Genomic DNA, 12,088 nt, shown 5'->3' on the forward strand with positions numbered 1-12,088 from the left:
CTGTGGCTCCCTGGTGATGAGACGATGCCAGAAGGTCTGCTTCCATCCAAATTGCCAAGCTGCTGCCAGGGAGGTTTTTAATATCGGCAGTCAGCGGTTTTGAGTTGTGAAATGCTTATTGTGTACTGGGTGTTGTTCCAAGCAGTTTGGATTATTGGCTCATTTGCTTCTCGGATTAGCCTTATGCTGCTACTGCTATTAAGGTCACAGGTGATCCAGGGCCATAGCAACCAGCCCAGCCCTCATCCTAGCCTTGTTCTGCATGAGACTAGCGAAGACAGCTAGGAATTCAACCTTCCCCATTTTGGCGCACAGACTTCATTCCTAACTGTCCGGTCACATACCTTTTAAAATGTTTCCTTCCTCTGTACTCCCTGACCCTCACAGAAATCTTAAGGGTTGAGCGGACTCACCTGCTTCTGTTGCATCCTTGGCAGCCTCTGTGCAGGTAGAAGGTAAAGGTGAAGAGGCTTCTCGTTCCCTTTTTTAGATCAAGGCCTCTGTCTTGCGTAGTCTAGGGAGGTTGGAGGATCTCTGTGTTGCCCTCTGCATAAATGGTGAGCCTGGGCCTGTGGGGAGGGTTGAGAACCAGGATTCTTTACCAAGGGCCCTGGTCCTGGAGGGGCCAGATGCCTGCTCAGGAATGTAGGTGCTCCCTTGCACCATCCTTGTCCCTGCTTCCTGTCCAACATTAATCCATGCTAACACTGTGCAGACTCTATGCAGCAGAAGGGAACGTGACAGTATCCATCCTAGAGAAAGGGTACACCCATGTGGTGGGATCTAAGGGCCTGTAGTTCTGGTTTCCCTTCTGGGCTTACACTTGTATGTTTTAGTGACTATACTATGGCTGTGGAGAGACACCATGATCAAGGTAGCTTACAAGAGAAAGCATTTAATTGGGGATTAAATGCTTATGGTTTCAGAGGGTTAGTCGATGATCATCATGGTTGGAAGCATAGCGGGCAGGCATGGTGCTGGAGAGAGAGAGAGAGAGAGAGAGAGAGAGAGAGAGAGAGAGAGAGAGAGAGAGAGGGAGAGAGAGAGAGAAAGAAAGAGAGACTGAACCTGGCATGAGCTTTTGAAGCCTCAAAGTCCACCCCCATGACAAATTTTCTCCTACAAGGCCCCATTTCCTAAACCTTTCTAAACATTTCACAACTGGGAATCAAACTTTTAAATACATGAACCATTGGGTCCATCCTCATTCAAACCAGCACACTTGGGAACTATATCTGGAACCCCAAATGGCTAGGCCTGCCTGTAGCTCACCCACTGGAAACCAAGCACACTGGGGACAGTCTTCCCTGCATCTCCACATTGACCCCAGGAAGCCCCCCTCTGAGTTCCTGGGCCAACCCCAGGCCCACAGCTGCCTACAGAGCAGCTTTCCTGGGCTATTTTTGGTCTCTGTAATTTTTTCAGGACTTGACACCCCTGCCCTCCCTCAACCAACACACACACTGTGACCTGGGGCTTGCAGTTGTCAAGACTTTGAGTGTGTGTCTGCGCGCACGTGCGTGTGTGCGTGCGTGTGTGTGTGTGTGTGTGTGTGTGTGTGTACGCATTTTGAGATAGGGTTTTACTATGTAGCCAGGTTGGCCTTGAACTTGTGGCAGCCCTCTTGCCTCAACTTCCCAAGTGCTGTTAGCCTGGTTCTGCTTAGTTTGTTGATGGAGAGCAGCCTCGTGACTGACATGTGAGGGTGAAAGATTGGCCTGACTTTGCTTGGGAGAAAGCCAGCAACTAAATACCAGACCAGACACCCTCAGTCAGGTGTTTTAACAACAACAACAAAACCCTAAATTTATTTGTGCCATAATGCAGACTAAAGAGTCTAAAAGTCACAGGTAACATCTCTACCCCACTGTCTTAGCAACCTTCTAATGGGGAAGTGCTTCTGCATACCTATCTTCAGTCCCTCCTGTTGCTGCTGCAGGCCACCTCTAGACCCACCTAGGGTAACATACAGGTCTTTTAATACAGGTGTGACTAGATGGGTGGCCTTCACCCTTGTGACTGGTCTTCAGGATCACTGAATATGAAAGGAGATAGGGGCATGGATGGGTGGAATGAGGCGCTCTGTGCAGAGAGAGACTTCCTTACCTCTTGTGATTTAGCAGCAGGGACATGCTCATCACTAAAACTTTCACAAGGATGCTCTGCCTAGAAAGGCAGGACCTCAGATATCCAGAGTGGGTAAGCTGGCCGTGCGGTGGTCCCCTGGCCATCAATAGGCTACTGAGACAATGGCGGTCTGAGAGCTTGGCTGAATCACAGTATGGGTGGATGGACAGAGTGAGGTTATTCTATAAATATAGACAAGTTGGGTAGGGGATAGGTGACCATGACCTTCTGGCAGAACCCAGAGTGACTGCTATGGGCTTCCTGGGACCTTCAAAAGAGAGGGCAGCTTCCAGGTCCCCAAGAGGCAGTTTGAATCTCTACACCTTTCTGCTTGTCAGAGGGTGCCTGCCTGTGTGGCCTGTCAGCTGGCCAGCACACATGAGCTGATCACCTTCTACAAGGTCTGCTAGGTACCTTGCTGGGGAAGCCAACTTTTCCCATTAGCTTAGCGCTGACACTTGTACAATTTTCTTCATTTGCTTAACCATCACACCAGCCCTAGAAGTAGGTGCTACTGTGGCATTATTCCACAGATGAGGATGCAGAGGCACCAGACACTCGATGACGGGCTGTGTCAGAGAGCTTAGCCACCGTGGAGGTGTGGGGCAGGTGCAGTGGTTGAGGCAGCATCTGCGTGCAATGGTCATACGCTCTGTATTTCTGTTTTCTGATTTATCGAGCATGTGCAGCATGCCTTTGCCTATTCTGGGGACAGGGCCTTGCATGCTTGTGGCCCTGGGATCTAGGGATATCTTGAAGAGAAAGGATTTGTTCATCCTCAAAGTAAAGCCAGACAGGAACTCAATCCAAGCGCCCCCTCCACACTCACGCCTTTTTAAGATTGAAGCCACCAGCCCTGGGGCAGCAGGGGAAGTGGAAGCTGGCCTTCAGAGTAGTTCACCATTCCTTTTCACCTTCCAGGTCTCTAGAGGATCTTCTCTTTGATCCACTGTAGCTAGAGGCACAAGAGAAAGGATTCTAGGCGCTGCCATGCAGCCTGGTTAAGGGGGTACATTTTACCATGGTACCTGTGCACAGAGCTTGAAAGTATGGATGGAGACCAGCAGGAGTAAACAGACACAAGGACAAATGGATCATCATAGACTTCTCTTGGTAATGGAGAACACCAATATATTTAAAAACCAGTGAGGATGGAGGAAGCTGGCGTTCCGTAAACAATCTGGCCTAATGTATCACTTACAGAGTACTGCATGCCCAATCTGCAGCCATGCAAGCTTTTCAAGCGCACGTGAAAACAGTTATTGAGGTGGATCCTGAGCTGGGTTCATTAGCTTTCCATTACTATGACAAAATGCCCGAGATAATCACTTTACAAGAGGACAGCTTGGTTTGGGCTCAGATTTAGAGGTTCTGATCACAGATTTGTGGTCTAAGAATTTGGACCTCCCTAGGAGGCAGTAATCATGGTGGCCTCAGAGGGAAGTGAAGAACTAGGAAGGGATAGAAGTCTCAAGTTGTTCCTTTCAGGGACACCTTTGATGATCCACATTCCTTATACTAGGCTCCACCTATTAAAGGTTCCACTGCCTCCCCTAGTACCACAGGCCTGGGACCAACACTGGAGGGTTTGGAGACCAGCAAGGTCCAAACAGCACCATCACTCAACAAACCTCATTGGACAGCAGAAGACTGAGATCACATAGTGTGCTCGTTAAAGTGAATGAGAGACAGGCCTGGAGGCTTCCACCTAACATCGTGGCTACTCAGGAGGCTCAGGCAGGAGGATCAAAAGTTCAAGACCAGCCTGGGGCTACAGTGAGTCCCAGGGCAACCTACACAAGCTGGTGAGATTTTGCCTCAGGATAACGGTGTGGAGGAAAGGGACTAGAAAAAGCCAGTGTTAGAGTAGTGGTCTAACCTGTGTGAGACCCTAGATTTAATGCCAGCTGGAACAATCAAAATTAAAAACCTAAAGTAGTTTATCCAGAAAAGTCTCAAATGGTTGGAAATCAAATTACTCTTCCTTATAGCCCATGCCTGAGAAGAAAACATGAGTGGAATTAGAAAGCATTCCAGACTATGCAGCTCTAAGAGCCCAACACATCAAAATTTGTAGGATGCAGGGTAAGGCGTATTTACAGTGGTTCTCAACCTGTGGGTCGCGGCCCCTTTGAGGGTCACATATCAGCTGTCCTGCATATCATTACATTACAATTTTAACAGTACTGAAATTATAGTTATGAAGTAGCAAGGGTCACCACAACAGCAGGAACTGTATTAAAGGGTCACAGAGTCAGGAAGGTTGAGAAGCACTGATTTAGAAGGAGATTTATAACTTCAAATGCTTCTATTAGGGACAAAAGTAAAAACACAAACACCAAAACCGAAAAGCAAATCTTTTACCTTACAAAACTTGAGAGTTAAGAACACATAAAGCTCAAGTCAAAGAAAGGAAATTATACAGATGGGAGCAGGTCAACTAAAGAGAAATCAAATGGTAAAGAAAACCATCAGAGCTGAAAGTTTTGAAGTTAGTGGCACGCATTAACTATATAAAGTAACTGATTTCACTGTGACAGTTTCATACTGAATACTGCTCATTTTAATCTCATTTACCCTGATGATCTTTTAGTGCCCCCTCGATCCCAAACCACCCCTTTTTTTCTTCTACACTTTTATAAACAACAGGATTCTACACATGAAAGAACATACCGCTTTCTGAATCTGCTTATTGCGCTTAGTGTGATGATATCGGGGTCCTTCCCGTTTTGCTCATGCCATGGTGCGCTTTCTTCTTGTTTGTGCGTGAGTACAGCCCCATTGTGTAGGTGCACGGTCAGGAGTGGGTGGCAGGATCGCCTGGCAGTTTTACTTGCAGGGTTTGGAGGATTCTCCGTACCAATGACTGGTGACAACACTGCCTTCCACCCCACCAATGGGTTCTCTTCAGCTTCGCCAGCGTGTTGCTGTTGTTGTTTGTTTTCTTAACAATAGCCATGGTGACTGGGGTGAGAGAATCTGAACATAATTTTGCATTTCCCTGATGACTAAGAACGTTCATTTTTTTTTTTTGGCCTTGAGTTCATTGGACATTATGTCTTTCTTCTCTGAGAAGTATCTGTTCAGCTCATTTGCCCATTTATTAATTGGATTATTTGTTCTCTTGGTTTCTGTAGCTATTTATAGATTCTGAATATTAATTCCCTGCCAGATGTATAGCTGGCAAAAGTTCCCTTCCACTCTGCTGCCTCCTTGGCTGGGAGAAGCCTTCTCATTTCACGCAATTCCATTTGTCAACTTTTTATTACTGTTCCTGAGTTACTGAGCCCCTGTTCAGAAAGTCCTTGCCCACGTCTATTCATCAAGCGTCCTTTTCCAAGCTCAGGTCTTGCCCATGAAGGTCAATGACCTGTTTTAGTTTAATTTTGTATAGGGTGAGAGATAGGGATCAGTTACCCTCATCTGCATGCGGATAGCCAGTTTTCCTAGCACTATCTACTGAGAAGCTATCTTCTCTCCAACAGATAGATGCCTTTCCTCACTTTGTTGCTCTTCATGGATTTCTGGGTTCTCTATTCTATTCCTTTGGTCTAGGTGTTGGCTTTTGTACCAGCCCATGCTGCTTTTGCGGAGGCTCTTCTGTAGTAACTTGAGATTGGCACAAGATCCTTTCAGCAAAGCCCTTTCCACTCAAGATTACCCTGTGATCTGATCTTCTGTGCCACCATCAGGATATTAGTTTTGGTTTTCCTGGTTCTTGAAATGTCATTGGAATTTTTAATGGGGCTTGTGTTAAATTTGCTGGTTACTTTATGTGGCCATTTCCATAGTAGTTCTCCTGTAAGGATATTCTCATTTTCTGGTGTTTTCCTGGGTTTCTTCTCGGGGTTTGGTAGTTCTCATTGCAGATGTCTTTTCTCCTGGTGTCATGTTCCTACCTACACACAGAATTCTGTAAGACTATTGTGAATGAGATTGTATTCTGCATTTCATGTTTATTATTGGTGTCTAGAAAAGCTACAGATTTTTGCATGATGATTTTATACTCTGAAAGTGTTTGTCATAGGTAAGTTTTTCAGAGCCTTTTGTGTCTTTCAATAGCAGGACCGTGACTTCTGCAAATGGAAGTCAGCTTGCTTTCTCATCTCTGTCTTTTCAATTTCTTCTCTCTTCTTTCCACTCTAGTTAAGAATTTAAGCATCATTCTGAGTAGGTGTGAAGGAAGTGATCACTCTTGTCTCATTCTCAAGTTTTAGAGAACAAGTTTTTAGTTTCCCCATTCAGCATAATGTGCCTGTAAGTTTGCTGTGCGTAGATCAAAAGTTAGGTTTCAGACCAGTTAAATTAATAACACTAATCTAGACTGACACACACACACACACACACACACACACACACACACACACACATATATATATATATATATATATATATATATATATATATATAAAGAGAGAGGGGGGGGCACCCTGAAAAGGTGATCTCTATCTGGAGTCATATAGGACACACAATTAAAACCAATGTAGTGGATTCCTAGAACTAAAATTGCAGCAAGTGAAAACACAAAAGATACTAAGTTTCTAAGATGAGAGGAGGTGACCTGGCGGAGCTGATGCAGGTTTTGGGAGGATAACAGTCTGATGAGTCCATGTTGGGTCTCTTGTGCTGTGGGTGCTATTCTGATCTTTCCTTTTGGTTTTAGGCAACTGGAGCAGGCTTGGACACAACCTTCTTGTCTTATGCCTCTCCACTATCTTTCAAGTGGACCTTTAAAGCGGGCTTAGTTTGGAATGAGGCACGTGACCTGCACATCCCACAGAATCCTCATTAACTCCACAGGTGTTACTGGGATCATTCAGTTGCCTGTGATCCAGATGTGCTCCCATGACTCAGGTGTGCTCCCTGATGCCCGAGTCCCCTGACGACAGCTTTCTTTTCCTTCCACTGCAGGAAATGCTGAAGGATGAGGTGAGGACACTCACGTACCGGAACTCCATGTACCATAATAAGCATGTGTTCAAGGACAAAGTGGTGCTGGATGTTGGGAGTGGCACAGGGATCCTCTCCATGTTTGCTGCCAAAGCAGGGGCCAAGAAGGTGTTTGGGGTAAGCATGCTACCCTCCCTTGTGTTGGCTTCCGCAGAGTGGTCTTTGCCTCTGACTTCCTCTGGACCTTCCTACAAAGACCCACCCTGGTCCACTATCTCTTTTTCGATTTTTGTGCTGTGCTGGGGATGGAACCCAGAGCCTTGAGCATGTTAGGCAACTACTGTCCCACCAAGCTACCTCCCAAGCCCCAGTCCATCTCTCTTGCTAGAGGATCAGAGGAGATGAATCACAGTTCAGTTCTAATATCCTCACTGCCATTACCATCAGCACCACTACCATCAGCACCACTACCATCGCTGTGACAAGCCTTCCTTGCTTCAGGCTTCCTTCTCTCAAACCTCAACAGCACGGACCCCTGATGCCACCGATCTCAGTAGTCTGGAGGCCGTCTGGTGATACTACACTGTTCCTTCAAGGGCAGAGGCCCAGATTAGTGCCAGCCATGCTCGGGCCGAGCAGGGCACAGCAGTCTCTGGCTCCTGAGTCAGGGGGATACAGCTAAGTTGCTGCCAGGGCTCCTGCTTGGTGCCTCTCAGTGGTAACTTGGCATTGTCTGCCTATTGTAAGTGTCTCTGCCCCTGCCAGGTTTAGCCAGCTTCTTTCCTATGAGCTCATTTCAGTTGTTCCTGTTTCAGGCTTCCCCTTCTATCCCTGTCCACTCCACTGGGAGAGAGGGAGATTTATGGAGGTTAAAGATAGGAAGTGAGACAGGAGCGCAACAGGGGGTGATAGGAGGTGAGAAACAGAGGCTAGCGAGACTTGGAGGAAAGCTAGAAGAAAGAAAATGGAGTGGAAGGCGAAGAAGAAAGAAGCAAGTGATGAGATAGAAGCACAGGGAAGAGAAGGAAAGGGAGACGAGGAGCCAAGGTGTACTGCCTGGCCAGCGGGCTCCCCACAATAGGTGACCTCTGTGTTTGACGTACTTGGACTCAGGCCACCCTTGAAAGGGACTGCAACCTGTTGGGGAGGCAGCCAGGACACAGCCAGCTGCCTGTTGGGAGCTGCCGTGTTCTTTAATGCTGACCTCAGGAGCCACATGTATGGGGCGTGACACAGGGACAAGAAGGAAGAGAGGACAGGGGCACCGTCCACAGGAGATGGAACCCGAAAGCCAAGGAAGGGTGGGTCCCCCTGGAGCAGAGCGCAGGCAGTGGCGTCTCTCCCCTTAGTTATTATTACCTTTTTAGCCCCCAAAGATGGACAGTGGACAAGGCCACCAGAAACCCCTCAGGGACCCCCTGCAATGACTTCTAAAGTCCTCCATGTCAGAGAGCCAGGCAAAGTGGCAGAGAGGTTTCCAGAAATGCCCCTCCACTCCCAGCACCCACAGCACATCCTAAACTACTACACCCTGAGATGGGTCTGGGCCTCCAACCTTCCCCATGAACCCTTGCTCTCAGCTGACGGTCAATTTATTTCTCAAAGAATTTTCCCTTTCTTAGAGAGTTGGGGATCCTGAAAAGGCTTCTACACATAAGCAAACAGATTCCATCAAAGGAAGAGTCCACAGAAGGCCATTGTGAGCCAGCTTTAGTTACTGTAAGAAAATGCCTGAGGCAATCAATTTCAAAGGATGAAAGGTTCTGTTTGGCTCACAACTTTAAAGGTTCCACTTCACGGTCACTGGGCTCCTTGGCTTGGGCCTGTGATGAGCCATCACATTGCCGTGAGAGCACTGGTAAATGAAGGCCTCACTTCCTGGTAGGAGGGAAGGAAGGAAGTGAAGGGCTTACAAGCCTAATATCACATTCACGGACATGCATCCAATGACCTAACTTCTTCCCACCAAGATCCCCCTCTTAAAGGTTTCATCAGGCTACTAACGCCAGCAGGCTGATGACTGAGCCGTCAACACGAGGGCCTTCAGAAAACATTTATCCAAATCAGCTCAAGGGTTCAGAGTTGGCTGTGTGTGTACCTCAGTAGAAGGGACTCTTAAGACCAGTCCTGAGAGCTGTCCTGAACTTCCTGTTCAAGAACATGCCAACTTTACCTTGCAGGACTTAGTGATGAGATGGAGAGGGACTATTCCCAGCCTACAACACATGGGCCTCTGGGGATTTTGAAGATCCAGAATTTAGCAGGTGGCTGTGCTCTTTAAATCCCTGTCTCTTTTGTTCTGTGTACTTTCTAGATCGAATGTTCCAGTATTTCTGACTACTCAGAGAAGATCATTAAGGCCAACCACCTGGACAATGGTAAGGCCTACTTCAGAGTCTTTCCCCGTGGTGATGGTGGGATGGGGGCTTGCATTTTCTGGTTCTGGTAATGCAAGTGGGCACAAGAGGGGAGAGCACAGGACGTGTAGTTTGGAAGAGGTACAGATCTTGCTAGAACAGCCAATCACAGAACTGTGGCCCTGTAGTGGGGGGTTCCCCTTTCTTGCTAGTCAGGGGACATCTGCCCCATCCTAGCTGTCAATCAGCCCTGTCTCTGGTGAGTCCTGATCATCATGCCCTCTGCTGGGCCCAGCTGGAGGCTGTCAAGTCTGTGAGGTGGCAGCTAAAGTTCTTCTTCCCTGCGTTCTCCATACCCGCTGCGACCTCTTTGGTCTCCTGTCCAGGGGTATCGGCCAGAATGTCTGCCACAAGCCCTGGTGTTGATGGAGTGTGTGCTCATCGGGCTGCTCTGGGGAATGAGGCCTTGATCAGGCTGGGCTCTGATTGTAGGGAGTGATGTGTTCCCTTCTCTTCCTATGATCTGTGACATTCCTAGCCCCCTCTCAGTGGCCCATCGTCAGTATGCTCAGACCTGCAAGGGTCCTTGACCAGGCCACCTCCTCATAATTTTTCTCCATCAGCAGGATCAACTATATAGCTGCAAACCCGATGCTCAGCATTGGGTTACTGAATACTTGGCATTCCAGAAGCGTATCTGGTCCTGGGTGGAGGTGGTGGTGGGAGAGTGACAGGTAGACCAGAAGTCACTTTGTAAGGAATGGCTTGGAATGGAGGCAGGGCTGGCAGGAGCCATGAAGCTAAAGTAGTTGGGTACAGTGGCAAGGTACAGGACAAGGTCAAGTCTCAAAAGCAGAATTCCCATGCACAGTTCCAAAGGGTGGGAAGTATGGCACCTGGAGGGATGGGCATCCCTGAGAGAAGTAGGCTGGGTTTACTGGCAGGCCTGGGATCAGGGGACCAGGAGGCTGGGACCCTGGGCAGTGAAGAGTTGGCTGGCCTAAACTTTCCATCTGCAAGACAAAGAATAGAGTCCTGGATGCACCTCTTGCTATACCCCTGAATTCTTCTGCTCTTTCAAAGGGAGCCCAGTGTCCCCATGGGTCTGACTCGAGAGAGTAGACGTCATGGAGCCCTTCCACTTCCTACTATGCCCTACTTCCAATTAGGCCAAAGACCTATTTCAGTGTGGCTCAGACTGCCACCTGTGCTGTCTGCGGCTTGACCCACTTGCTACAGACTCCATGAGAGACAGGAGCATAAATCATTCCACAGACTTCTGTGTGTGTGGCCATGAGCCTGACTCTGGGGACAGAGCCGGGATTACAGATACTAAAGAAAGCAGCAATCAGTCGGAGTAGAGCACCTGGTGACACTGCTCTTCTGATCATTGGGTGGCAGGGTAGCTGGGGACCTTCCCCTCACGTGAGATTAGACCCCTCTCAGGCAGCACATCCAAGGTCAAGTCTGAAAAACGTGAAGCAAGCAGGCTGACCGAGTGTCTGTTTTCTGTGGCTGTAATAAAATACCTGAGATTGGAAAATTTATAAAGGAAAGATTTTTGCCTCATCATTCTGAATGCTTGGAAGCCCCAGACTGGCTGGACGTATCTGGAAAGAGCCTTGTACCACCTCTACTCACAGTGGAAGTGTGGGAAGGCAAGGAGGCCAAAAACGAAGCAAAACAAAAACAAACCAACAAACAAAAAACCCACTCAGCATGACCGATCCTTCCCCTAAGAGTAACACTAATCCATTTGCTGGTACTCTGTTCCCATCACCTGACATTCTGCTGGGTCCCATCTCCCAACATCACCACACTCAGGGTTCAAAGATCCTGCACATGAACTTTTGAGGCTACACTCAACCAAAGTACCTAAAGTCCAGAGGAGGAGAGCTTTGGTTAGGATTGAACTAGGCATGCTCACTTGGGCACAAAAAGGCCCATGGGCCACAGCACAAAGAGGGGAAGTCGGAGATGGGGGCAGGGGCAGGGTGACAGCACACAGCTCACCCTCAGACAAGGCTGGGTTTCTTTCTGCAGGCCAGGAGATCATTTGGATGGGGAGCCTTGAGGGTGGATGGATTGCAGACACGTTTAACACAAGCACATGGTCCAGAGGCTCCCAAGAGAGATGTGTGGCCACGGAGGTGAAGAGAAATGAGCTGTGTTGAAGCCTCAGAGCCAGAGGACCTGATGCTGCTCATGGCCTGGGGAGGACGGGTGGGGAGTGACTGACTGCAGGTGTCCGTCTGCAGGGCTCACAGGGACGGCAGGAGGAACCAGAGCTGCCTCTGCCTGTGAAGGGCTCGACGTGCCCTGCTTTGGGTACCCAGGTGGATGTGGTGAGGGAGACTTGGATTTACGTGTCTAGGCTTCAGGGGAGTCACAGGAGACTTCCCTTTGGGATCATCGACATGGTGATGTCACTCAGAGCTACTTAGGAGAAACAAGACAGAGATGGGGCTGAAGGTAGGACTGTTCATCATTAGGACTTTATGCAGGGGAGGAGGGTCCAGCACAGTAGTGGAGCAGATGCTACCTCTGAGGTTGGTGAATATTCAAGCGTAGCCCAGGGAATGCTGAGGTGAGGCAGGATAATACCAGGGTAGCAGCAGTGGGATGTGGCCACTTGGTAGGGGTTGGTGTTACCAATGAGACTCAGTGCAGCAGGGGCCAGAGGCCTGTTAGAGTAGGATTAGGGGAGGCTGCGA

At 48.5% G+C, this 12,088-nt stretch overlaps 1 protein-coding gene across 2 annotated transcripts in view; it reads left to right on the forward strand.

The window, feature by feature from the left end:
* Nucleotides 1–12,088, forward strand: part of Prmt8 (protein arginine methyltransferase 8) — an 88,204-nt gene that overhangs the window by 39,225 nt on the left and 36,891 nt on the right. For both annotated transcript variants that reach the window (XM_057766258.1, XM_057766250.1), the window contains exons 3-4: nucleotides 7,039–7,194; nucleotides 9,332–9,395. In XM_057766258.1, coding sequence (XP_057622241.1) covers nucleotides 7,039–7,194; nucleotides 9,332–9,395 — 220 coding nt within the window. The remainder of the gene's footprint in view (nucleotides 1–7,038; nucleotides 7,195–9,331; nucleotides 9,396–12,088) is intronic.

Source organism: Chionomys nivalis, chromosome 1 (assembly GCF_950005125.1).
Source record: "Chionomys nivalis chromosome 1, mChiNiv1.1, whole genome shotgun sequence".
NCBI lineage: Eukaryota > Metazoa > Chordata > Mammalia > Rodentia > Cricetidae > Chionomys > Chionomys nivalis.